General features: G+C 52.1%; 1 protein-coding gene across 2 annotated transcripts in view; it reads left to right on the top strand.

The window, feature by feature from the left end:
• Nucleotides 1–26,908, top strand: part of cdkal1 (CDK5 regulatory subunit associated protein 1-like 1) — a 374,306-nt gene that overhangs the window by 269,794 nt on the left and 77,604 nt on the right. For both annotated transcript variants that reach the window (XM_035380803.1, XM_035380794.1), the window contains exons 11-12: nt 5,006–5,186; nt 18,221–18,283. In XM_035380803.1, coding sequence (XP_035236694.1) covers nt 5,006–5,186; nt 18,221–18,283 — 244 coding nt within the window. The remainder of the gene's footprint in view (nt 1–5,005; nt 5,187–18,220; nt 18,284–26,908) is intronic.

Below are 26,908 nucleotides of genomic sequence, written 5' to 3'. Positions count from 1 at the left end.
GGCAGCCATTCTGTCCAGTGAGTGACAGGCTTCTCTCAGCCCCTGCTAAAGCTACACCGGCAAGAACGCCCGAGACGTTTCAGCAGGCGTCAGGAGAGAAACTTAAAGGCAGCTCTAAATTGCTCGCAAACTTAAACACATCCCCCCCCCCCCCCCCCCCCCCGTCTGAGAAATGTGTGGAGCAGCTCCTCTGCAGCGCCGGGCCCTGTGGGAGAGGGCTTACTCTGCAGAATTCCGGCGTTTACGGGCGAGCCGGCCTTTAATGTCCCCCCCCCCCCCCCCCCGTCCCCGCAAGAGAGGGTGGAGCGGGGCTGCTTCTGGGGAGCGGCGCTTCTCTGGCGGCCCCCGTCCCGCCCCGGCCCGCGGGCGACGCCGCGTCGCTAAACTCAGCAACCTCTCTGCGATCGCCCCGCGCGCTCTCGCAAAGCCAGATGTGCACAGCCTCGGAAAAAAAAGAAGAAGAAGAAGAAAAAAAACGGTCCGGGGTTCGGGGCGTGGAACCCGTTCCCCCGTCCAAAATTCTGCCAGGAAGCCTTCTCGGGCTCGGGCTCCTCGGCTCGCCTGCTCTCCCCGGACGGGGGGGGGGGGGTTTGCGTTTCCTTTGCGTTTGCGAAAGGTCAAGGATTCATAACCGCCTTGCAGTCGCTCTTGAATATTAATGAGCGACCGCGGTGAGAATGTATCAATAGGTCAGGGGTTATCGGCTGAAAGCATACGGGCAGACCTAATGTGATTAAGAATGCACATTACGTCCAGGTTTGTCAATAAGCAGAGATAAATACTGGCATGACCACGCTCTAAAAGAAAGAGGAACCCTGCACCGATGGGGGGGGGGGGGGTGATGGGGGGGGGGGCGAGCAGTGGTAATGAAATCAGCCCATTTCTTCCTGTAGTCGTCAGATCCAGTCATTCACATTTAAAATGAGGCTTTAGCGGAAAGGCTCTCCTTCAGACGGTTCTCAGCATTAATCTGGCTCCCATTAGAATGTAACAGGCTGCACAATAAATAATTAAATTCTTCTCGAAACTTTGAGAGCAAAAAGCAGTTCGGAAACAAGCCTGCCTTACGAGGTTGGCTCCGGGGTCGGTTTTTTTTTGAGTCGAAACGGCCTCTCTCGCTCCGCGTATCGGGTTCCGGGTTCCGCTGGAAGAAAGCCCCTCGCACGTCTCTCTTCCTTCTCCACTGTTCCCCTTCTTTTTTCTCTTTTTTTTTTTTTTTAAACAGATCACTAGATCAGAAATCTAAAATGAATTACCTGTCAGCGTGCATTTGGTCGCTCGGCTCTCTCTCTCTCCGGACCGGCTTAATCCAATATGCGGGCGAGCGGATTGTTATCTTTGATGATCGGTATCTGTCCGCGCGGCGCGCTTCGTCAGCGGACCCAGGCGATGACAGCGGCGTGCGTGCGGAGCCCCTCTGCGCCTGCGCCGTGGAAACAACGCCGCGTGTGCGGCCGCCTGTTTCGCTGCGCTGCCGCCTGTTTCGCTGTGCGTGCGTGCTGTGTGTTTTGTAATGTGCTGTGTGGGCCGCGTGCGGTAACGTCGCCGACTGCATGCATGTGACACGCGCGGTTTACGTGGTGTAAATGCGCCGCTCGTGCAGTGCGTGCGCTGTGCGTCTGCCGTTTACATACCGCATACGTGCATATACAGCGCGTGCTTCGAATGCGTATGTGCGGTGCTGGTCCTGTGCAGCGCTGCGTGTGTACGTACGCGCGGAGGGTGCGGAGGGCTTTGCGCGTGAGGCCGAGGACCGCGAGGCTGTTCCGCCCGCCGCGGGTCTCCGCGGGAGAAGCTCGTTAAGGTGGCCGCGCGTCGGCTGCCGGCCGATGGCTGTGCACGCAATTAAGCGGGAGCGCGTGATTAGATTAGAGAGCGATTAGATTACGTCCTGCTCTCCCTGCGCCTCGGCGCTTAATGCCCTGGTGATACACTCTAAACGCTAACAGGTGGCATCCGTGTCCACCTGCGCTCCTCTCCGCCCACGCGCTCTCCCGCAGCGCGAGCGTAACCACGGCGAGGAGGAGGAGGAGGGGTTAGGCACCTCTGCTCGTTAACCCCGGGGTTGCTGGGTGGATTTCCAGATGGGGCATGGCTATTTTTCTCCGTTGCGAGGCATGCGAGTTGTTTCCATAAATGGCTGCCTGTGTAGAGACACAAGCGTGGTATGTTTAAAAAGTAAGCCTCAGATGATGTTGTATATTATGTCAAAGTGACTAAATAAGCATACGTTTTTCCAAAAAACGGCACTCACGAGGATGGGTATATTGGGGGTGTAATATGAGGAGCAGGGTTTAACTGTGATTGACAGCCGACGGGTTTGCACTGCGGCTGTGGTTTGTTGTTCATTGGCTGATCTCCCGGAGCCCTGTGCGGAAGCAATATTTTGCCATCGTCGAAAAGAAAAAGATGCTAGCAGTGAACACGACCTCTGTGAGACCTCCAGCTCGGTGCGCTGATGTGGGCGGGGGGGGCGGGCGGGCCGGCGGGGGGGGCGGGTGGGTCGGTAACGGATGGCGGGAGAGCGAATGTCATAACGCTGCCCCTCAGCCAAGCAGCCTTTTGGCGACAAAACATTCAGCTCCTTTCCAAAATGATTTTCTAGAACATTCTGCCGTTCTGTTCGTTTAAAGTTGAGTCGTGTGCCTACCCTTGTTTACTCACATATTTGGGTTTTGTCTACCAGTATAACTACCATTGCCAGTTTTACCATTAATTCGTTTTTTTCTAGATTTTATTGCAAGAGAAGGCATTTCTTTTTTTGAAAAAGACCTAGTTGGCATCGCACGTACAGTGCATTGCAGATGGATTACGAGCTGTACTATTTCTGCTCTGGTGGGATGTAATTATCTGCACTGGGGCTAACCAGGGAAATAAGTTTCCGCAGTGATTTCGGCTTGGACCTCTGCAGCTTCGCTACTTTATTTTTGAAGTTTTGGCATCGCCTGAGTGTGCAGCGCCTTCTCAGGAGATGAAGCTGAACCACAGCCCAGTGACACTAATGCCCCGTCTTGGCAAATATCCCTTTAAAATAGGAAGACTCACAGATGAGTTGGATTTTCAGTCTGAAAACGGCTCTACTCAGCAGACATTTGTGCGACACATGCAGAGGTGGACAGTCCAGGTTCAGAAAGTAAAAGTTCGTCCCAGGATTTTGTTCCAGCCACCTGGATTTGCTAATGAGCACCATTCTTCAGCCAGGAGGTAGAGCTAAATCAGCTGGATGAGTTCAGGGGTGGATGAAATACATGGAAGGACTTTTACTTTCTGACCCCTGGAATGTCCACCTCTGAACACGTGAAAAAGGGCCAACGGCTAATGGAAGGTATACTGTATGACCAAAAGTATCTGGACACCCCTTGGTCTGGGGCTGATTTTCATGGTTTGGGCTAGGCCCCTTTGTTCCAGTGAAGGCAAATCTAATCTTAATGCTACAGCGTACAATCACATTCTAGATGATTCTGTGCTTCCCCAAAAGTTTGGGGAAGGCCCTTTCCTGTTTCAGCATGACAGTGCCCCCGGGCACATGGCAAGGTTAATCTAGGAGTGGTTTTGTCGAGAACGGTGTGGAAGAACTTGACTGCCCTGCGCAGAGCCCTAACCTCAACCCCAACTGTGCACCAGGCCTAATACCCCAATCAGTGCCCGACCTCACTAATGCTCTTCTGACTGAATGGGCTAAAATTTCTGTAGCAATGCTCCAACATCTCCTATAAAGCCTCCCCAGAAGAGTGGAGGTTGTTATAGCAGGAAAGGTTGGACCAACTTCATATTAATGGCCATAATATTGGATGAGATGTTGGATGTCAGGTGTCCACATACCTTTGGCCATGCGGTGTAACATTTTCGATAGGTATTCTCGGTTTTACGTGTATGCTGATATTCTTAGATGTTCGTTTAACAAATGCACATGAAAGACTTCTGAATACTTTCATCTTCAATCAGGTACAAGAAGCACTCTAAACACGCATCCCTGAGGTGTGGGCATATACCTCCTCTCACGAGAGAGTCTTTTTCCCCTACATGCTGAATTTACAGCAGACATCACACGGCAGAATGACTGTTAACTGTGGTGTGCCTGCAGTCTTCCTCTGATGATGTCATTGTGCTGGAGAGTCTTTCCTGAGTGGGCATCCAGAGAGCGAGTGCCTGAATGAGCGAAAGAATGAATAAAAAGGATGAAGGCGCTCCTCTCGCCGGTCGACCCCCCAGTGAAACGGCGTGGCCTTGAAGTTGTTTTGTTACCTGCTGCTCCGGGATCGTTGACAATCGAACGCGTGTGGAAGATAATCCATAAATCCATTCCTCTGCAAAGCCCCTAATTCAATCTCAGGCCAAGCCGATAATCGATGGTCGTGGAGGCCACTAAGCAGGTTTCTCCGCATGGCAGCGTCCCACTGAGACGCCGGCCCTAGCAACGGTTTTATCGTTCATTTGCTTCACTCCCCCCCCCCCCCCCCCTTACACACACACACACACACACACACACACACACACAAACACACACACAGCGGACTTCCACTCTGCCTTTTCTCCTGTGTCCTCATCCTCTCAGACTTTCCTGGCCATTTGTTTGTGCGTGTGTGATGTAACTCAGCGATGCTCTCTGTACTGCGTGGTCCTCTCAAAGGAGCGAAACAGTGTGAATGGAGTATGATTGTCGATTATGTCACCACTCGTTTTGTGCGTACTACAATACTTGTCTGACCTTGCATTTATGCACTGTCTATCCACGTGTGGTAAACTTGTAGTTGTGTGTATTGCTGTGCTCTGATAACTGTAGTTATGTATAGTAACTCTAATAACTCTGCATCTATGTATCTTGTGTTGTTTGTTGAAGATCTGTGGCATATCTTTACTTTGTGTGTATTACACAGCTATTGTAATCTTGTTGTGTCCGTTGTAGTGGTGTTCACGCTGTAGTTGTGTGAGCTGAAGTGCTGTTGTAACTCTCGATTGAGTGTGCGTTGCTGTAGTGACCTTGTTGCCGTCTCCTTGTGTTCAGGGTGCCTGGCATCACCATCGCCACCGACATCATCTGTGGCTTCCCGGGGGAGACGGACTCGGACTTCCAGGAGACGCTGGCGCTGGTGGAGCGGTACCGCTTCCCCAGCCTCTTCATCAACCAGTTCTACCCCCGGCCCGGCACCCCCGCCGCCAAGTATGAGCAGGTCCCCGCCCACGTGGTGAGACTCCGCCCCCCTCTGCCTCCTGAAGCAGTGTGTGTGTGTGTGTGTGCGTGTGTGTGTGTGAGAGTGTGTGTGGTCTGTTGTTCTTGATGGCTAGACAGAATGCTGTCTGTGTTTGCCTTTGTGTTATTGCTTGTGTGTCTGGCTTATTGAAAATTTAGCTGTTTATGTGTGCAGGCGTGTGTGTATGTGTGTGTGCGTCTGTGTGTTTGTGTATGCGTCTGTGTGTTTGTGTGTGTGTGTATGTATGTATGTGTGTGTGTGTAAGTGTGTGTGTGTGTGCGCGTGTTTGTGTGTGTGTGTGTATATGTGTGTGTGCGTCTGTGTGTTTGTGTATGCGTCTGTGTGTTTGTGTGTGTGTGTGTGTTTATGTATGTGTGTTTGTGTGTGTGTATGTATGTGTGTGTGTGTTTATGTATGTGTGTTTGTGTGTGTGTATGTATGTGTGTGTGTGTTTATGTATGTGTGTTTGTGTGTGTGTATGTATGTGTGTGTGTGTGTAAGTGTGTGTGCGTGTGCAGGTTGGTGTGTAGTGATTATATACTGTAAGCTTTCAGGGGCTACTTTGACTGATTATGTTGCGGATCTTGATCTAATCCCCTGATCTCTCCAGTGATTTGCTCCACTTATTTCAGCCCTTTTAATGGGTAGGCAGATAGACAGAATAAATGAATGGATGGATGGGTAGATAAATGTAAGTAATGATACCTGGGTTCCCCAGCTATGAGACCTTGTTCGGTCTGCTGGTGCTTTGTAGTAGAGTCAGGCTGGGGAAGTGCATGTTGGGTAAGTGCATGTCAAGGTGCTCAGTAACGGACGTTCAGGTGCGGTACGTGTTCAGGCAGTGCCCTGTAATGGAGATGTTAGGTAAGCGTGATAAGCTCTTAGGGCAGCTGCCCCGCGCTCCGCCTCCGTGTGATTTCGGGCTTGGCCGAGCCGCCCCCTCCGCAGAGCCCAAAGCGGCCTGAAGCAGGGCCCGGCTCCGCTGCCCTCGGTCATGTGACTCGCACCTGCCCGCTCCTCTGGCCGTCTGCGCGGCAGACGCGCAGAGACGGGCCCCTGGTCGGGCTTTCCCCCGGAACTTCCGGAAGGAACTGCGGAGGGAGACGGTAACGATCGAGCTCCCGCGCCGCCTGGCAAACCGGCCTGGCTGCGTTTGGCGAAGGCGAAGTGGTTTTGGTTAACTTTTCACCTTTGTTTATCCAGCGACGGTACTCAGGTTATCACAGGGCTTCTAACGGTGCAGTCTTATGGGCAGTCTGAGCCACAGGCGGCAGTCATCAATTAAACCAGTGGTCCCGCCTCTTTATTCACATGTTCACATGTGCATGAGCCCATGAGTGCCATAACCACACAGATAAATGTAGTCCAGTTGCAAGATTCAAGACACTAAGTGAGGACTCAGGAGTTTTTCTATACAATAAGAGTTCAGAAATCAGTTGTCATAGTCTTTGTATTTTAGTTTGGTTGGCTTATCTGTTAAAAAATAATGAAATCAAAAATTAAATAAAAAGATTCATATACTGCATACCGGTGACGTACAGTTCATTGTAACTGGTTAGGAGGCTTCCGTGCGTGCATGTGACTGCTTGGCTTGTGTTGTAAAATGTGCACAAGCACATCCCGCAGTGCGGTAACACCATAAAATATTTTCTACTTAAGCACGCACTGCTGAATTTGGTTTCCGTATGCGTTTGAATGAGGTGGACGAGGCTTCTTCATCCGAATCGTGTGAATCATGCTGTAGCGAAGCTTTTTGCCTGTCCGAACGACCCGTCCCTCGTCCTCGAGCGAAAAGGCGAGCCGAACGAACAGAAGTCAACCGCCGAACGTGACGACCGCTTTCGCTTGCGCTAGGCAGCCTGGCGCTCACTCGCGCGTCTGCGCGTTTGTGTCCCCGAGCGTTCGTAACGCCGTTAAGAAACGACATGTGGAAATTTCGGCTGTCAACAGAGAGGGGGGGGGGGGGAAAGCAACAAAAAAAAAAAGAAAACCTGTTCCATTTCTGTCAAGATTTCCTCTGAACACAGCCCTGCATGAGTTACAGCTTCTCGAGGATTAGCACCTTCAAAGACGCTGTATTTCTCTTCTGCCGTGTATCAGAAGCAAAAACGTGCGGTAATTAATATGCACTCCTTCCCCCAGACTTTAGAGTGGATTACTTGAAACCAGAAATGATTTCCTTTTTTTTTTATCTCCTCTTTGAAGGAACTGAATCATTTGCTTTCTTTTTCTGAAGAAAAAAAAGATGATATTTACTAGTTGTCCAATATTTAAATGGGAGAGCGGCTTTCGTTCCTTGAATGGGTTGTCCGCCGCTGATCCAGACAGCGGAGACGCTGCCTGTCTCGCAAAACTGGATCTGATGCAATAGCGGTAATATTTCAACCAATAACGGACCTGCTCTTAACGTGTCAGCGTTCCTTTGAAGACACCGTTTTGTTTTGCGCGCGTCAGAAAACCGCTCGTTGCGAAGGCGCTTCCTTTCTCCGTATTTTGCCTAGAAGTGGCTTCTGTTTTTGTGAGGTGCATTTGTACGGGTGTGTTCCCGGTGAGATTAGGAAGGATTACAGCGGGACCGTAGATCCGTGTCTTAGCGACGGAGGACAGGGGCGCGACGGCGGGCAGAATTCGTACTCGTTAGCGCTCATACTCGTTAGCACTCATACTCACGGTTACTGTGCCCGTGGAGGAAGGTGGAGGAGCCGCCGCCTGAGGGAGTCTGTATTATTCCCCCTGAAGGCCTTTTCACGAGAGGGAGGCGCAGCGGGAACAATGGGAAGGCCGCTCGCCGCGGAGGGACTGCTGCGGTGTCTGGTGCGGACCGAGCGCCGAGCGCGAGCCTTCGCCCTGGCAACAGGTTCCTAGCGATAGCGCGCGCGGTCTGTTCTTGGTCGTACGCGGGGGCGAGTCTAAACGCACTTCCCTTGGCGTTTGTTGAAAAATCCTTGGGCTCTTTCGCTGAAAATGAGGTCCAGGAAGTTACGCACCTCAGATGATTTGTGAAACGGTTTCATAATAATGTTTGAAAAAAGCGAGGGACCGTGTGGCGGCCTCGATTGGGTGGCCAACTCTTAACCCGCATATAAATTGGCCCCATGCGCCCGGGGGTTTGAGTCCCCTCCGTGGGACTTTGTGTACTGTGATCTCATCTCAGTTTGTAACCCTCTCTTTACTTTTCATCTTTCTGGGGCTGCGGGATTTCCTTTAAAAAAAGGTACATATTTCCCTTCATATGTAAACTATACAGCATAAGGAAAAAAATGTGTGTGCATGAAGGCTAGTGAGTCAGAAGCCATTCGCTTGTTTGGAAAATGTCCGTGGATACGAAGGCTCTTTTCCTGACCGTTTGTGTGTGTGTGTGTGTGTGTGTGTGTGTGCGTGCGCACGCGCGGGTGTGCGAGTGTGTGTGCAAGAGTGTGCGAGAGTGTGTGTGTGTGTGTGTGTGTGTGCTTGTGCGTGTGTGTGTGCACGTGTGTGTGCCTGTGTGTGAGTGTGTGTGTGTGTGTGAGTGTGTGCTTGTGCGTGTGTGTGCACCTGTGTGTGAGTGTGTGTGCCAGTGTGTGTGTGTGTTTGTATATGATGAGTTCTAAGGTGTTCCAGTGATCAGCGTTACATGTCAAAGAAAGCTTTCAGAACCGCACAGAAGCAGAGAGGCCGTGCGAGGCCTGACACTCTCCATCTTTATTACCTGCTAACAGCAGGGACCCGGCTGATGAACGCGTAGAGGCTCTGCCGTGTAAATTACTCTTCATTGTGTAATGCAGCTGCTGACAGATGTCCCACAGATGTGACTGCATTATGAAATTTCCTAAAGATTGGACCCAACTGAAACAATTAGGGAGACTAATGAAGCTAAAACTATTAGAGGGGGACTCTGTGTTGTGTGCAAGCCTCCGGAGACTCTACCTGCCTCTATTCATCATCGGCGTATCGGCAACTCTCCCCTGTTCTCCGTACCGTCTTTTTAAAAACGGCGTGCGAAGGCGACAGCGTCATTTCGCCGGGCCCAAAGTACAATTAAGTCCTCGGTTGCGGCAGTTTGTTAATGTCAGGTGCCGCAGTAAGAGTCCCCCCCCCCCTCCCGCTCTGGTTCCGCAGATTATTCTGGCTTTCACCTCCCCTGAGCCTCAGAGCTCTCTGGCGGGTGTCTTTTCACATTCAGCCTTTGAATACATCACTCCCCCTTTTCTGTCAAACCTGCAGGAGAACGCGCAGCAGGAACGCGTATCTCCCGCTCCTACGTTTTTCTTTTTTTTCCCCGAGACCATTTCAAAATACACCTTTTACGCGCAGCTGTCTTTACCCAAGTTTGTTTTTTGGAGTTTTGTTTTGGACAGTTCCTCCCCTCCCCTTTTCTCTCCTGGATTTTGGGAAAGACCTCCGTGCGACCGACTCGTGACCGTGCGGATGACACGCGTTACGCTTCTCAGGTCACAACTCCAAACTTTGGATGTCTTCACTGAAAAAAAATTCACCCCACTAGTATTAACTATACTCAAAGTAAGGAAATGGGTCAAGGGTTTTGAATTTCTGTGGTGGAGGATTTGAATTTATGTCTTGTTGGCAGTTGCTGCACCGGAATTTTCCATTAGTGCTTGCATTCGTTACGAACTCAGAGGTCACTGGCTGATAAATTTTGGATGACGCTTCTTGCCCTGGCAGCAGAAGGGTGTTGATTTTGGCCCCCGGTGTGCGTTCGGCGCGTCTGAAGCTCTGCTGCAGGACCGTGGCAGCTGCTGCTGCTGCCGGTGCTAGCGTAGCCTCCTGCGCGCGCCCAGGTGTTTAAATAGGCTGGTTTGCCGTGCCGGTGAAGGCGTAGCGTGTTTAGCTCCCTGACATCGCAGCCCCTGTGCCATTCGCAGCACGGCTCTGAGGCGGTTGTGCTTCCCCGGTGAAATTCCTCAGCTCGCGCTGAACTCCGCATCACCCTGTCCTCCAGGGCCTGAGGGGGGGGGGGAGCTGTGGATGATCAGAGGCAAGCGGGTGAGGGGAGTGGGGTTGGGGGTGGAGGGGGGGGCGGGGGGGGGGGGGGGGGGGGGAAACGAGCGCTTTGTAGTGGTCTTCGGGGCTTTCTCCAGCAGGCCGGCGCACCTGTGGCACGGCCCGGACTGCTGCCACGTTTGCCCCCCTTCCCCCCCGTGCCGAGACTCTGCCCCGGGTAACGCCTCCACTGTCAGGCCCAAGCCAGGCTCCACGCTGGGGACCGGAGAAGCGAGGGAGTCCATGGGGGGGGGTGGCAGTGCTTGAGTTTGGGGACGCAGATGACATCTCCGTTGTCGGCTCGGTGATGAATGTGCCGCCGGGGCTAGCTGGCGGTTTCCAGCGCAGTGTTGAGGGAGTCCAGTGAGCGGCGTTTTGAGGGGAGCCTCTGCAGGTCTTCTGGAAGGTTCCTGTGTAATTGCTCCCCCATGACAGAGCGTTAGCATGTGGAGCACACTCTCTCCTGTCCTCCGTAATATTTAATGCTTGGCGCATTTTACTTTGGTGCATGGTGTGTTGATGCTCTGTGTATTATTAATAATAAACTAATTTAAGAACCCAGATTAATTGGGACGATTGCTGGACCGGAGTTTACCTGTATTCTGCTGGCGCCATGTTGGATCGGCCGATGGAACAGAAGCCAGGGTCCTTCAGTTTTAGCGATCCTGGTTTCCTTTAGTGTTAGCCTCCTGTTGCAGGCCCCATTATTAGCCTGCAGTAGAAGTGTATCTCAAATGGATGGAACCACCCTTATTTTGGGAGTTCTATCCATTTGAGATATATTCCTACTGGGAATTGCTAATCTATGAATTACCTGACAGTTGGATTAACTAATCTGAAAATAAACTCAAACAATCCTCTAGACAGAAGACAGCATCCTTTTCCCGTCACTTGTCAGTAGAAATATTCCTTCCTTGGCCCTCATACAGATCTTCTTTAACTTGATCCTTTTCATCTTGAAAGCTCGGTCACCTGGCTAAGTAGCTAGCTCGCCTGATCAGCAGCGCGTTTCCCCGTTTGGAAAGACCCGGCTCTCCTTCCTGCTTTACCTCCATCCAGTCGTGCGGTCTCACATCTGCGGCGGAGCCCGATGGGACGAGCGCCAAATCAAACAAGACTGCGCACCGCCATCTGAGACTTACGTGCTGTTTGGTAGAGGTGCGCTTTCCTGGGTTAAGACCCCAGACGTCCTTTAAAGCTTGCAGGCTCGATTCCCAGACTCCAGCTTTTAGTAGGCATTACTACAGTAAATACCCAAACGTATCAATGGATGCTACTTGAAAGAAAACACATCTGTGGAAGTTCTAGATACGGCAGAATCTGATCTATTGCTTATGACATCAATTACTTGCTTAGGAGACGACCCAATGCGTGCCTTGAAAGTATGACTAACGTAGCATGGTGGGTTTCAAAACAGATTCAGCTGGAACTGAAAGTAATTGGCTTGGATCCACCAAGGTCTGACAGTTAAGAGCAGCGCCAGCAAAGCATAATGCACCTTTTATGGGGTTGCATGTAACGTTTCCCATCATGCACCGAACAGAAATAAGCATCGTGAATAGTGCTGTGAACTACGTCTTTCTGCATATGCGAACTTTCCGGTTGATGCAAAGCTTCTTCTTAATCTAGACCTTGAGTATATATATTGAGAGAGCTCAGCAAGGACCGTATATCTTTTATATAAATAAGAAAGAAGAAGTCCTTCTTCGTCTGAGCGCATTTTATGTGTGCGGAGCGGCGTTTGCCTTGTCTTTTCAGTCTGTAGTTTCTGAGAGTGTTTTCAGTGCCGTCTAATGGCCACGGGCCCCCGGGGGCCAAACCCTCTCTCTCTCTCCGGCGGCTCAGCGGCGTACCCGGGGGCCCGCGTGTCACGTCGCGCTGGAAGGCTTGTTTTTCGGCTGCTCGCGGAACGAGGCCGTCTCTCGCCGTAAAGCTGTCATCGCCCCACGCTTCAGTCAGACGCCGCCGGGCTCCGCGAGGAGGCGCGGAGAAAGCTTGCCCCTGGGGCCCGCGCGAGAGCGTTACGAAGGCGCCCCGACTCGCCATCTCTCGGGGAGGACGGCGGAGACGGCGAACGGGGGGTCGTTCCAGGACGGGTTCCCTCCGTTTTCCTCATCCGACTTCTGCTCGAGACCTCTGTCGAGTAGATTACTTTGTTGCGAGTGGTTTAGTCTCCCGATTTGTTCTGATTTATGAAGGAGATTTGTGACCCATGAAAAAGTTTTTAGCTCTTATCTGCTTGTTACTATCTACTACGTGTTTTGGTTCTCATTGCGTTTGTGTGTATACTCTGGTTCACTTTTTCCATGATCCGATCTGGTCTAAAAGCATTTATCCTCGTGTGTGTGCGTGTGTGTGTGTGTGTGTGTGCGTGTGCGTGCGAGCGCGTCCCTGCGTGAGTACTTCAGGGGAATCTTCATCGAGACATCGTTTTTAACAATGCAAATAAAATGATTTGACCGCTTAAGAAGAATATAGTACCGCTAACTGCTGAACGCTGAACAATTTACTCTTGCAGTTTATGTTGTATAATGCAGCCTTTCAGTGAGTAGTGGCTATTGTTCAGCACGTGTGTTCATTTGAAAGTAGGGCACATCCACACGCACGGTGTGGTTTTCTCCTCTCGGGCCGACGCTTCCGCGGGGGGCTAGAGACGGGTTATTATCTGGCGTGGAGGCCAGAAGCTGATGTGCGGGGGATCTCTGGGTGAGCGCGGGCAGTGATGAGCGGGCGTGTGTGGGGTGGGAGCGGACGCTGGGTCATGCTGACCAGACTCATCTTTCAGACATTCCTCTTCCTCTTCGCGTTCCCGCCAGAAGCAAGCGCTTCGTTCGCCGCAGAGCCCCTTGCGCCTCCGTCGTATCCCAGAGTGCACTCGGCCGTCTTCCCGTGATTACGCGAGGACGCGTACCGTAAACCTGGAAGCCGGTAAGGTCGTGCGAAGCCGGTTTTCCCGTTTTCACGGGAGTGGCTGGGGATCCTTACGGTTAGAAACGAAGTTCCCACGCTTGGAAACGCGCGGCCTTGCCGGAGCTCACCCGAGACCCCGAAGTTCTCCGCCGGTCCGGGTCGGTCTCCTGAGGAGGAGGAGGAGGGGCTCCGTGCGTGGACGAGCCCCGACGTTTACCCCCGGAGGAACGCCGTTCGACCGCCGCGCCGCTTACCGCGCCAAATAATGCAGCGGCCAGGACGGGGGGCCGGGTTCCTCCTCGGTCGCTCCCCAGGAGGAGGCGCGCCGCCTCCTCGTCCGCCCGGCTGCGAGGGGCTGCGGGAGCGCTGCTCGGAGGGATATTGCTTTCTGAGCCCCTGCTAAGAGCTGGTCCAGTCACCGCTAGACCCGCTGCGGCCGCCAGACTGGACCCGAGGGCGCCAGGCCGTGTGCAGGACGTGCTAGCCCTTAAGTGTGTTCGATGGGGAGACCTCCAGATCTCCACTGTATGAGCTGCTGTTCAGTATTTGGTTCGGGGTCTGTTAACGAGAGGTTGGCTGGATTCTCGAAGGGTTGCTGGTTGAGTCCAGGATGTGGCACTGCTGTGGGTTAGGTAGCCTTAATGTTCAGGTACATGGATCATGGATCATGTGCTAACAATGATCCTTGTCTTTGTAGCCATGTTTACAGGTGTCTGATGACCAAATTGATTATACGGTGTAGTTCGGCAGTTCCTGAGCACAACTGAACACGGTAGCATGGCTGGTCACGTGAACATTGTGCCACACATTAATGCAACCAAATTTTCTGGCCAAGCCGAATGCACCGCCTTCACCTGAACACAGTGTGACCGAACTAACAGAACCGAACACACTAACATAGCCAAACACAGTAGCCCACCCAAATGTTCATAGCCAAGCACAGTGAAACGGCCTAACACGCAAGCAATCCATGGACACTTCCCTCAGAAGATCATTTCTTGAACAGCCTTCGTTCAGCTCAAAATCCCCTACCTCATGAAGTGAAAATGTAACACACAGCTCACAGTGTGTACAGGGCTTAGTTCCTGTCCCAGAGTCTGGGGGGGGGGGGGGGGGGGGGGGGGGGGTTGCAATTTGCTTCCCCACACCAGCCAAAAACACAGCAGATGGACAACATCGGAGGTGCGATCGTTCATCATCACCGCGGCGACAGACGCGTGCGGCGCGGGGATGTCGAAAATTGCGGCGCCGTGTTACAGAACGAGCCCCCCCCCCCCCCCAGCCGATGACTCGTTCGCACCCGCGTGAGCAGCGGCGCAGAAACGCAGCGATCGGGCCCAGGCGCTGATCCGCCCCTCCGCTCCCTCTCAGATGTGCGGTGCCGAAAATGCGCTTTTAAAGCTCAGCGTGGTGCACAATGGAAAGGTCCCATCACTGCACCCCCCCCCCCCATGAGCAGCACAGTGGTACAAACCTTCTAATGACATTTATTCTCACGTTTCTCTGGACCCCTGTGCTGAGGGCAGTGCTTTTAATAAAGGGCCGTGTTGGGGAATTTGTTTGGTGTTTGGGACCTGTGAGCGTATCCCCCCCCCCCCCCCCCCGGCAGCTGGAGCCGTGAGGTCAACGGGCGACTAAATCAACGTCAGCCAGAGGTATGAGCCAGGAGAGGGCCAGCAAGGTCACCCCAGACCCAGAGAGCAGGGGAGAGAGAGACAGGGAGAGAGAGAGAGACAGTGACAGTGAGAGTGAGAGAGAGAGAGAGAGTGAGAGAGAGAGAGACAGGAAGAGAGAGAGAGACAGTGAGAGTGAGAGAGAGAGAGAGAGAGAGAGTGAGAGAGAAACGGTGAGAGACAGAGGGGGAGAGAGAGTGAGAGTGAAAGAGACACAGGGAGAGAGTGATTGAGAGTGAGAGAGAGAGAGCAGGGGAGAGAGTGAGAGTGAAAGAGAGACAGAGGGAGAGAGTGAGAGAGAGACAGAGGGGGAGAGCGTGAGTGAGAGTGAAAAAGACACAGTGGGGGGGGAGAGAGAGAGAGAGAGAGAGTGAGGTCAGTACAGGGCGGTGCAGTGGAAGTAAAAAGCCCTGCCCATGCTGCATGCTGCTGTGACTGCAGCGAGCCCCATGCAGGATATTTAGGTGTTTTTGGCTGCACAGCAGAAAGCAGGAGCGCAGGTGTCTGGGGGTCCCCGCGTCCCGTGTGCCCTTGGACAGCATGGGAGGGGGGGCACCGCGTTTGGAAATAAAAAAGCACTTATTTAGCTTATCGAGATTATTTTCTTCTGTTCCTCGGGTGTTCCTGAGCCGGGCCAATCTCTGGCCTTCAGCCCTAATAGGCTGAAATATTGAGTCTCCCAAGGTCAGTCCGAGGTTCATCTTTTTTGATCAAATTTCTGCTACCGTACCCAGAATGAAGATATGTGATTTGAAGAAAAATAAATGTGTTCTCTTAAGGCCAGGTTGCCGGGTTATCGTCTGGCCGGCAACCTTCCTTCCAACCCTTCTCTCTCCTCTCGCTCGTTCTCTCTGTTCCCGCTCTCTCTCTCTCCCTCCTCCGAACTCGGAAGGCCAGGAGGGATGAGGGCGGAATGGCATCTGGACGATTGTCGAAATGGATGGATGCAACCAACTGAGCTCAGCCTTCCTTTCACAGTTGTTTTTCCCAGTGTTGTTTTTTTCCCCCTCTCCCTCATCTCTTTCTCTCTCTCTCTCTCTCACACACACACACACACACACACACATTCTCTCTCTCTGTCACACACAGAGAAATGCTCGCTCACATATGCACCCAGACGCACACACACTCACACACGTGCGCACACACGTACAGAAACGCACAAGCACACACTCTCATACATGCATGCACGCACATGCATTCACACACACACACACACACACACACACAAATACACATACACACACTCACGCACACACACATAAAGACACTCACACACACACACATGCGCACACACTCACACACACACATTCACTCACACACACACACACACACACAAATACACATACACACACTCACGCACACACACATAAAGACACTCACACACACACACATGCGCACACACTCACACACACACATTCACTCACACACACGCACGCATACACACACACATAAACACATTTTTGTGCACACACTCATGCACACACACACATAAACACGCTTACGTGCACACACACACACACACATAAACACACACAGACACACACACACACACAGAGTGCTTCCGCCTCTCCTCTCCGCGGCCCGCTGGCCCGCTCGCCCGTGTGCTATCGAGCGAATCCTGCAGGGATCTCATTGCCGGTGTTGAGGAATCATAACCCGGGGTGCTGCGTTCATTTATCCCTGCACCTCAGCCAACACGCCGCACACTGATTAGTGCAGGTGATGGAGGGAGGGAGAGGGGGAGCGGGAGGGAGGGAGGGAGGGAGGGAAAGAGCTCTACCGCGATGCTGGAGCGGTTGCTTTCACGCGGGGGGTTGTTAGCAGGAACCTGGGCATGAATTCAGCACAGTGCAGTACCTGCCCCTCTAAAGGAGAGCAAAAACAAGCTGGTCTGTGGAGGAAAATAACTGCTTTTTGCTGGGGCTTCTCTTAACCCTTAAAGCCATGGTAACCAACCCTGTTCCTGGAGATCTGCCATCCTGTAGGTTTTCATTTCAACCCTAATTTGACACAGCTGACTCTACTAATTAGCAGCTGAACAAGATCTTTCGCTGTAGAATGAGGTGTGCTTTGTTAGGGTTGGAGTGAAAACCTACAGGACTGTAGATCTCCAGGAACAGGGTTGGTTACCACTGCCTTAAAGAGTAGGTTTCTTTGAATGTTTTTTAAAAATTGTAAGTCAGTGTTCTAGAACTACAACATTGATGTCATTTACCGGTAGTGATCGTCACATCAGCATTAGAATGTTAAGAACATGCGATTAGAATGTTAAAATTCTAATCGCATATTTGTGATCGTCCAATTTAAAGAGTAATTGCACTCTCTGTTTCAGCCTGGCTCCACCTGCTTCACAATTTTGAAAAATGCTTCCTGTGGTGGGTGGAGTCGGTGTGTCCATCTCATTTGTATAAAGTATTCTGTATTTAAATGAATGTGTACAGTGTTGCTTTGCCTGGCCCATGAAACTCAGATCAAACTATCAAGCTTGGCATTGCAGATCAAATATTAATCAAGATTCAGAAAATGCATGGTCTATTTCTCACCTCAAATGTTTTCAAAAAAATATTTTAGTTGTCTGTTTAGGTGAAATATGAAAAAAGTTTAGGAATAAATCGGCATGTTTCCCTAATTTTAAAAATATTGGGCCGAAAAAACCCAATCAACCAATTGTGGATGGCAACAATTGTCCAGCTGGATATCTTGATTGACATTTATATTACGCAGTAGTACCTCCAAAAAGGTACTCTGACATCACGATTGGGGCGGGGCTAGAGTGGAATGCAGAAAGAAAATTTCAGATGTTTCAATGAAGGCAAAATGTGCTCAAATGTCTAATGACTCTTTCAGCTCAAATGGATAATCAGGGATTGGGCTCGAGCCGGACAGTCTGCGAGCGAGCGAGGCGGAGGAGGATGTGTGGGGCGGTGGGTGAGGGGTGCTCCGTGTGGTGAAAGGGTGCAGCGCAGGTTTTCGGTTGAAATTTGAAGGCTGTTTTGTGCACGGGGTGGAAAGCGCGAGAGTTGTTTCCACGACTTAGGTGCTCAGGGCGAGAGAATGAGCGTACAAGATGGCGTCGGCTCGACGCGGCCTAATCAGTCCGGTAATTGGCGTTCTCGTAACCTTCTCGGTTTCCTCTAAGCGGTTGCGTTAAGCGCCGTCGTATATTAACTGGAATCTTTGGGTTTGCGTTTTATTATATTCTGAGAACGTGGAGCCGTGGGAGGCCGGCGGGGGGTGTGGGGGGGGCGGGGAGCGAATGCGGCCGGGGAAAACGCTCTCCGTTTCTCTACCCTAATATTTGCATTAATTATCTGTTTCGGTTCAGCGTCGTGTCAGCCCGCTGTAAGGTAACCTCGTTACGTTCGCCGGAGTGAAAATCTGCAGCACGTGAGGTCACGGTGCTCTAAGAATTACATTAGAGCGAAGTCTGACGAGTTTATTTCTCTTCCCTTTTTCCCCCAGAAAAAACAAAGGACAAAAGAACTCTCCCAGCTGTTCCACTCGTACAACCCCTATGATCACAAGGTAAGAGGCTGCACGTTTATATTCGCCTATTTATGCTGTCGTGAAGAAAAGGTGTAATTTCTCGACAAATTCGGCCATCCCTATGGAGAGATGGTTATGAGGCGACGCATACAGTGGTAAATGGAGCCGCGTTGGCCTCGCTGCTAAAGAGGACAGCAGTCATGGTAACCGGACCCTAAACATACCCTTGAGGAACACCATTACCGCCGCGTGTCACGCTGAACTAAATAATCGGCCAATTAGTCAGGCCTCTCAACCATGGGATGGAAGTTTGAGGCCTACGGGTTTGTGTTTGCATTCTTGGTCCAGCTGATGCTACAGTAGGGACGCTGGTCAATTAGGCCTGAGGGTCATGGACCTGAATCCGAATCAGCGCTGAGCTGCTGCTGCTCTCTCGCTTCTGCTCACGGAACAGCAGTGGTCCTTGTGAAAATCCACCCGCAATGTTTTTTTAATAATATTTTTTTAGTGTGACGGATGATTAGCTGCAGTGGATAAGGGTTGCCTGGCCTGCGAGAAGGAGCTTCCAAATCCTGGCGGTTCTCCTGGGTCAAAGGTCGCGCGGTGCGTTGGTTGCCTTGCTGCTCTTCCAGACAAAGCAGCGGCGGCTACGCTCTGCGCGTGCCCCTGCTTACGGTTTTTGCAAGTGGGCGGGCTCTTCCCCGCGAGAGAAAGCGACATGTTTAATGTACACAATTATAAAAAAAATAAATAAATAAATAAATGAAAGAAGACGGCTGGAACGATGTCCTCCAGAAACAGGAAGCCGTGTAAGCCCCATAGCTCATTTTAATGACATCATTAAATTTTCAGCATTGGCGAGCACTCGCGGTTCCCTCCGCTTCCTGTAAAAAAAACCGGCGTGGTTCCTGCGAGCCGTCCCGGAACCCGCCCGGCTCCGCTCGACGATTTCATAGTCCCCCAACTCCTTTTGAACTAATTACCGCTTTGCAGTGTAATCAAGGCAAATTGAATTGCCTATTAAAAAAAAAAACGAATGAAGCTCTTTAAAAAGGTATTATAGCCGGAGAAAGATTATGGTGCTCGCGCAGAAAGAAGACTTCATTAGGGGATCCGCTTCGAGCGCGGCGCAGTTTGTTCAGGCGCGCGTCTGATATTTTTTTTTTTTGCGGAGACGTTCTCCAACTCGACGCGCTCCCCCCCGTAAGACGCTCGGGGGGGGGGGGGGGGGGTTCGAGAGGCCGAAGCCCTCCGCGCAGACACCCCCTCGGGTCGTACAAGACCCCCTGGAATCCTAGCTGACCTCACCGGCTGGAGAGTCGGAAGGGAGTTAATCAGTCGTGATGCGCACGTGGGCGTGGTCTCGGGGAGCGGCGAGGAAACCTGGCGTTTCTCTTCCTGCCGTTCCTTAAGACCCTTTAATTGTTTTTTCCGCGCGAAGCCGATCTGAATACGAGATGGAGCGCGTGTGGGCGGCGGGGAGCGCTTGTTTAGACAAAGCCTCTGTGGCATTCGCCGGCACCTCCAGCCGCGATCCGGCGCACATCCAAGAAGACCGCGCGCGACCGGCAAATTCATTACCCGCAGCTTTATGATTTTATTTTTTTTTTATTTATCGTAAATATTATTCCGGATGAGAAAATTGATTTGTTTTTTTTTTTTTCTCTCTGCCGTTTGTCTCGTGGAGAGGATGTTTGCGATTGTGCAACCGCACCGTTTGTGAGCATTTCCCGGATTTTCACTTGCCATAAAAATGATAATCGCAATGGAAAAAACATTAAAGTAGGAATGATTAGGTGCAGGAAATTATTTTTTTTAAAAAAATAATATGTCAAAGACCTAATGAGAGAGCTCGCGTGTTTTTGCTTCTGCGAGCTGCATTCTGGGATGTGTAAAACGTGATTCCTGCCACGCCTGTGAATAATTAATGTTCCTCTGAACCCTGATAAGAAAATGTTCACCAAAAAGAAAATACTAATACAAAGGTGTGTAGAATAGTTTGTGTCCTGCCTCTTTTGTGAAAAGCCCTTCCCGAACCTCGTTGGGGCGTTCAGCATTACGGCTGGAGAGGTGAACGTTAAATTCAGCAGCACCCCTAACCGGTGCGGTCTCTCCCCTCCACACTAAAATCAGGGAAGGGAAAAAAAAAAAACTCAGCCTCGCATCAATTATGCAGATGAGTCGTGCAAAGGCGAAAATTGCTCTTCCCCCCCCCCCATCCCCGCCCCTCTGTCCATCAGGAGCGGCGCTGGCGAAAGCGGGAGGGGGGCTGTTAAATTAGACGGCTCTGCCTGAGGACGCCGCCCCGCTGCGCCCATAACTGTGACTCATTGTTTCACAGCCGTCTAATCAGATGGGCCTCGGTGAGGGTCCTAATGACCCCCCTCCCCCCCTCCCTCCCTCCCCCCCCCCCCCCCCCCCCCCCCCCTCCCTCCCTCACACGGCAAGCCGCGGCACCAGCGCCGCTAACCCAGTTAGCCTGGGTCCGATCCGCCCGGCGCGGAACGCCAGAGCCTGTAATTACGCTGGGGGGGGGGCGGGGGGCGGTGGCGGGGGGGGGGGGGTCTGGAGCCAGCCGTCGCCGCGCCGACGCGAGGGCTAATGAATAAGCATTCGTTTAATAATCCCTCTTTATTGATGCGTGGGCCCGAACGCCGTCTGCTTATGATAATTCGGTATTAAGTGTTTAATATTGACATCTTCATGGGCTCCTTCTGCTTCCAAACGAACGCGTGCGGATACGGTCCTCGTATCTCCTCCAATCCGTCTCTTCGGATGAAAGGGAGTGCAGGGGCGTGCAGATGCTGGTGCTTCAAAGTCAGAGTTCAAAAGTGCGCTGGCAGACATATGCTGAACACAGCGTGTAATGTAGTCTTTTGAGCTGTCCTCTCCTGCTGAGGATTCTGGTACTCGTTCGAGGCACAGGGGTTTTGAGCTGATTTTTGTTCGCTGCTGTCCACAGTGCTAGATAGTTTGATGATGTCATCGCAAAACAGGCTGGTGACTTATTCGGTTGTTTTCTTCCTTTTTTTTTGGCTCAATAATTCTCTTCAGGAAAAACGGCACCACATTAAAATTTATATATATATATATATATTTTTTTTGCTTTAAACATTATTTTGACCCTGCTTTTTTTGTGTGATTTTTGCTCCTTGGCAACGCGTTTGATTTCGCAACCTCAGTCAGTCTTTCCGAATTAATTACTCTGAAGAAGAAGCACGAGTTCCTCCCACACACGAATGCGCGCGGAGAATGTGTTAGGAGAGCGGAGACGTGCTAAGATGGCTGGCTGAGTGCTTGCGAATGTCAAAAGGGCTGAATATGTTCTCCTGGCTGATATTATCCAATTGCGGGCCTTCGCGGAGGGCAGTGGCCTCCTCCGGTTCATTTCTTCATTTTTTCCTTTTTTTTTCTTTCTGCCTTTTCATTTGAGAATTTTCTGTTCTCGCGCGGGATAACGTCGTTCCGTTTATCGTGCCGCTTTCGACGCGTCTGCGCGGAGTTTTCCTCCGGAATCCTTTTCGGCTTCCTCGATTCCGTGCGATTCGATGTAGATCCGGGGTTTTTCCGCCCGCCGTCTCGAAAAAGAGATTTTCATTATCGGGGGGGCTTCCCGGTTAAATGAAAGGTCAGGTCGGCGAACGCGGCGGTCAGAGACGGTCAGAGACGAACCGGAGGCGCTCGTCTCAGTAAGCGCGCGAGCGAGCGAGAGAACGAGTCTGTGGGCGTCTCAGGGGTTGGCGGAGGGCAGTTTCCCGCCGCTATGTAAATTCCTTAGCCTTGAACCTTCCTGATAGCTTGTGTTTTTTTTAATTTTTTTAATTTTTTTTTTTTAAATAAAGTTTCACCCTACCTAATAGCCCTTGAAGCGCCCTTTAATGACAGTTACTTCACCCGGCTCTGCGTCGGCGCGCAGCGGGGGGAAACCTGTTGGGCGCGCGGCGAGCGGCGTCGCGTCGGAGACGGAGAAACAGGAAGCGCGCGGCGGCGGCAGCTGAAATTTGCATCTAATAAAGCCAGGCCGCTCGCAAGATCCCTATCGCTCGGATAACGTGCCCTTCCCGCCGACTCCCCGGAGTCCCCGTTACCGTGGTAATTACACAAAGCAGCGCGGGCTGTCCGCGGCCGTTATCGCGCGCGTACCTCCTGATGCGAGCCCGAAGGAAGCCGCGCTGGAAACGCCAGCCGAGTCGACTCCTCGCGCCTCTCGGCCACATAAAAACGCATCGAACGGGGAAATCCTTATTGCTCTTCTGCCGTTTGCCGTTAAATGCTGTACCACAAGTTAGACCCCCCGAAAACGTCTAAATTCCTTGTGGAAATAATTAAAAGAACAATCGCAAATTGCTTTGTAAATCACATTTACGGCCACTGCGAAGAGGTAAAATAACTGCGAGTGTGTGTGTGTGTGTGCCTGCGTGTATACACACTCAGTGGCCTCTTTATTAGGTACTCCTGCTCGTTAATGCAATGAGCCTGCTCCTCCAAACAGTGAATCGTGTGGCTGCAAGTCAGTATGTGAAACGTGCAGACACGGTGAAGAGGTTTAACTGTTGTTCGATCAAACGTTGAAATGGGCAAGACGCATGATCTTGCCCACTTTGACGATGGTGTGGTTGTTGGTGCCGAACGTGGTGGTTCCAGATATGGAAGACGAATGCCCTCCTGGTATTTTCAGACACTACAGTGACAAAAGCAGACATCCAGTGAGCGCCTGTTCTGTGGCTAAGAACACCTCATTAATGAGAGAGGTCAGAGGAGAATCCCTCAAGTTCGCAGAAAGGCCACAAATGCTGAAACAGGAGCTGTTTACAACAGCGGTTGTGCAGAAGAGCATTTCTGAATGCAAAACATGTCGCACCTTGGGCTACAGCAGCAGAAGACCATGCTGAGTTCCACTCCTGCTGGCTAAGAACAGGAAGATGAAGCTACAGCGGTCATGTGATCGCCAAAACTGGATGACTGAAGATTGGAAAAATGCCACGTGGTCTGACGAATCTCCGTTTCTACTGCGACATGCAGATGGTAGAGTGACAATTTGGCATAAGCAGCATGAATTCATGGATCCATCCTTTCTTGTGTCAATGGTGCAGGCTGGCGGTGGTGGTGTGAAGGTGTTGGGAATGTTTGTTAGCACACATTAGGCCCCTAATGCTCATTGACTGTCGTTTGAATGCCACAACATACCTACGTATTGTCGCTGACCCATGTGCGTCTCTTCATGGCTGCCTTTTTTTCAAATGGGTCCTTCCACCAGGATAACGTGCCGTGTGACAGAGCAGATATCCTCTCCAGCTGGTTCCACTTTCATGACAGTGACTTCAGTCTACTCCAATGGCCTGCACAGTCCAGTAGATCACCTTTGGGATTAGGTGCAATGGGAGGTTCGCAGCATGAATCTGTAGGGACTAGTCGCAAAGTTGCTTGAGTTCACTGGTCAGGCTTATTTTATACGTACTGAATCAATAGAAGTACATCACGTGTATACATGTATGTGTAAGCGTTGCCAGTATTATGAAAGTTGCACCTCTCTTGCAGCATATGCCTGTGGCGTATGCAACTTTGTTACGCTGATTGCCTTTCATCATGAACGGCGTTGATCATCAGAAGACTTGCTGTGAAAGTCCTGGGCTAATCATACCTGTGGCCAATGTAAGCAACTCACACTCTGAGTCTGTGACCTGGGCTAAGCACCAGGTTACAGGTGAAGTCTTATGGGAGTCTGGCCCAACGGATCAGCACGTGTCTGCTTCCTGGTCTCACACGTCCTCTCAGCTCATCCTGCGGCGGGTCAGTGGGAGGGCGTACGTGTCATGTTCTCTGTAGAGGAAGTCATTACTGCGTCAGAAGCGCTAGCTCCCGCATCACCCTGCTGATCGTTCTCACGTCAGGATGGGCTGCAGGTAATTGGATGGTCCCACGACAGTGTGGCACCATGCAAGCCCGGCTGCCGTTGGCTGATTTCTGCCCTTGTAATTCTGCAGTTCCCCTGTAATGATCTTCTTGTGTGGGCCATTGAGCCTGCCGTTTCCAAACAGCTCTTTGGGAATAATGATTTGCATGTTATATGCTGTCCCTTTTCTAACCGGTTTCATTAGCTCTGGCAGAAATGCATGCTAATTGAACTGTAGCTAGCTGCCCGCACAGCTCTCTCCGGCGGTGTCGTAGGCAGAGTAGCCATGTCTGCTGGTCTGCTGGAATACCCTCGCTTCAGGGTAAGCCCACAGGAAGTGACATCATAAATCCAGTGCTGAAACTGATGTGCAGAACTTTTGGCGTATCCTTGTGCCTTCCTGTGTCGCTGGCTCTATCAAGATAGCATATCACTTTCTGACGAGCAATCCCAATCGTCGAGAGTCTGAGCCTGAACACGCAGCATCTGAATGGTGAAGTTGGTGCCTCACCCCCACAATCACCGCATTCACTAAGCCTAACAATTAATCCATTTATGCAGTCAGAAGTTCCGACTGAGAGAAACAACTGAGACGTCTCCAGGATGCCAGGATTGCCTAACACTGGTGCACAAGCAACCTCGATTTGTCAGAGGAGGAGAAAAGCTGGGTTTCTGGGTTCGTTGCCGCGATGTGTCAGAGGACATCAGCGAGCGCTGGGCCCCCCGATTGGTCATCCGTCTGTGAGCGACAGTTGCGAAGTCCCCGCGCTCGCGAGCCGCTGAAGGCGTGTTCCGCCGGTGTGAGCGGGACGTGGGCGGAGCCTAACGATGCCACGGCCGCCGTCCCCTGCGATCTCCTGGATTTTCGGCGAGCCGTCGACAGGGCTGGATTGGGCTGCGATGCCTGGCGGCGGCGGTAGCGAGCGCTGGCTGTGAACTCCCCGGGCTGTGAGCTGCGGCGCGCCGTTCGCTCGACGGGCGTGCTTCGTCTCTGCGATTTCTCCACTTCTCGCTCTCCGCCAGGCTTGCGATTCGTCTGGTCACGGTATACCATCTCAGCGCTTCCATTAAATCTGCCCAATCGCCTCTCCCGTGAGCAGGAGGCGACGGACGGTTATGCAACTCCGTTACGAACGATCGGTTCACCCAAAAGCCATTTCGGCGGCGTCTGAAAACCACGCGTCATTGCGTTTCATAAGAAGCCTAAACGGATCCGTTTGATTTGTGTGTTTTCACCGTGCGCCGTTTTGTCTAGTCCCTCCTGTTGCTAAAACGTTATTTGGAGCCAAATGAAAGCTTTTCCCTCTCGGTTAGTCACGTTTCCCCCGCTCGCGCACCCTGGCAGGCTTGAGCAGCCCGGGCCCTGGTGGAGGCCCGCACCGCGCGCTCTCGCTGCCCCAGTTTCGCAGGGGTTCCGCGGAATGAACGTCCATGTCGGCTCCTGGCCACGAAAGGCGTCCTTCGGGGAAGTTTAAACGCGCCGGTATTTACGCTAACAAGGCAGTCGTTGCGGCCGCGCTTGTAGCCGAGCGCGGTTAAAAAAAACGGCTTTTCGGCTGCCAGCTGGCAGGGCCTCCCTCTCGTCGGGAAGATTTAGCGGGTCCCCTTACGTTCGCTAACGCTCGACAGGAATGCCATCCGCCGCTCTGCCAGAAAGCATTCCGGCTCTTCGTGTTTACCTGTCCCCCCCCCCCCGTCTGTCACCAGAAGGGGCGAGCGCCGTTCGGCCCATTTGCATGCCGTAACTGCGCTCCTCTTCGCCCTCCGCACCCCCCCCGCCCCCACCCCGCACCAAGATTTCGAGGCGAAGCGTCGGCGCTCGCCGCGGCCTGGCAGCCCCCCGGGTGCCCATTCAGCCCGGGCTCTTCTCTTCGGGTTTGGGAGAGAAAAGCGGGCCCCGATCGTTTGGCAGGGCCCCCTGGCCGCTGGCCGCTGGCCGCTAGCCCTTCCCCGTCCCCGTCCCGGGGCCCGCGTTGTGGAGGGGCCTGCCGCAGATGGCCCTGCTCAGAGCTGCTTTCAGAAGGCACAAAGGCAGAGCTGGCACCTAGCGGATGAGCCAAGAATCAGCCTTCCCCCCCCACCACCCCTCCTCCACTACCACCCCCCCCCCCCCCCCACATCAAACACCGTTCCCATTTCATCTGGTCACTACTGGAGCTGCTGATCCTCGGCGGTGGGGGGGCGACCCCGCTGGCTAATTTGTAACACATCTTTTATCCGGCAGATTATCTGCGGCTACACACACACACAATGGATCCTTCTGCCCCCCCTGAAAGCGGGAGCCCCAGAAAACGGACAGGTCCGACTGGGCCTGTTTAAATATTTACACTTCCCTATCTGTCCCAGCGAGCTCAATACCAGAAAGTACAAGGAGGGGGGTGAAAAATAACAATTATTCTTTTGAAAATAAACGGTAAGCCTGAATAATTATGGAGTGTTTCGGAGGCTTGCTGTCTTCCGAAGCTTCCCAATGAGCTTTGGGGGGACCTGTGGATGTCTGTGGGCTGAATGAAAGAGGTGATGTCAGATTGAATTATCCGAGCGTCCGTCTGCGTTTTTCCCGTGCGCTAGAGGTGCTCAGATTAGCTTCCATGACAGCCAGCAGTCACCTCTCTCCTCCACGCACTATTCACCGTGACACCGCTCCAACTCTGCCAGAGGTTTGTTTACACTCTCTCTTTGTCTCCCTCTCTTTCTCTCTTTTTGTCTTTCGCACTCTCGCCCTCTCCCGTTCTCCATCTCCCTCTCGTGCCCTATTTCTTCCCTCTGCC

Source organism: Anguilla anguilla, chromosome 1, assembly GCF_013347855.1.
Source record: "Anguilla anguilla isolate fAngAng1 chromosome 1, fAngAng1.pri, whole genome shotgun sequence".
Taxonomy (NCBI): Eukaryota; Metazoa; Chordata; class Actinopteri; order Anguilliformes; family Anguillidae; genus Anguilla; species Anguilla anguilla.
The sequence above is the reverse complement of the archived record's forward strand: the minus strand, read 5'-3'. Positions and strand labels throughout refer to the sequence as shown.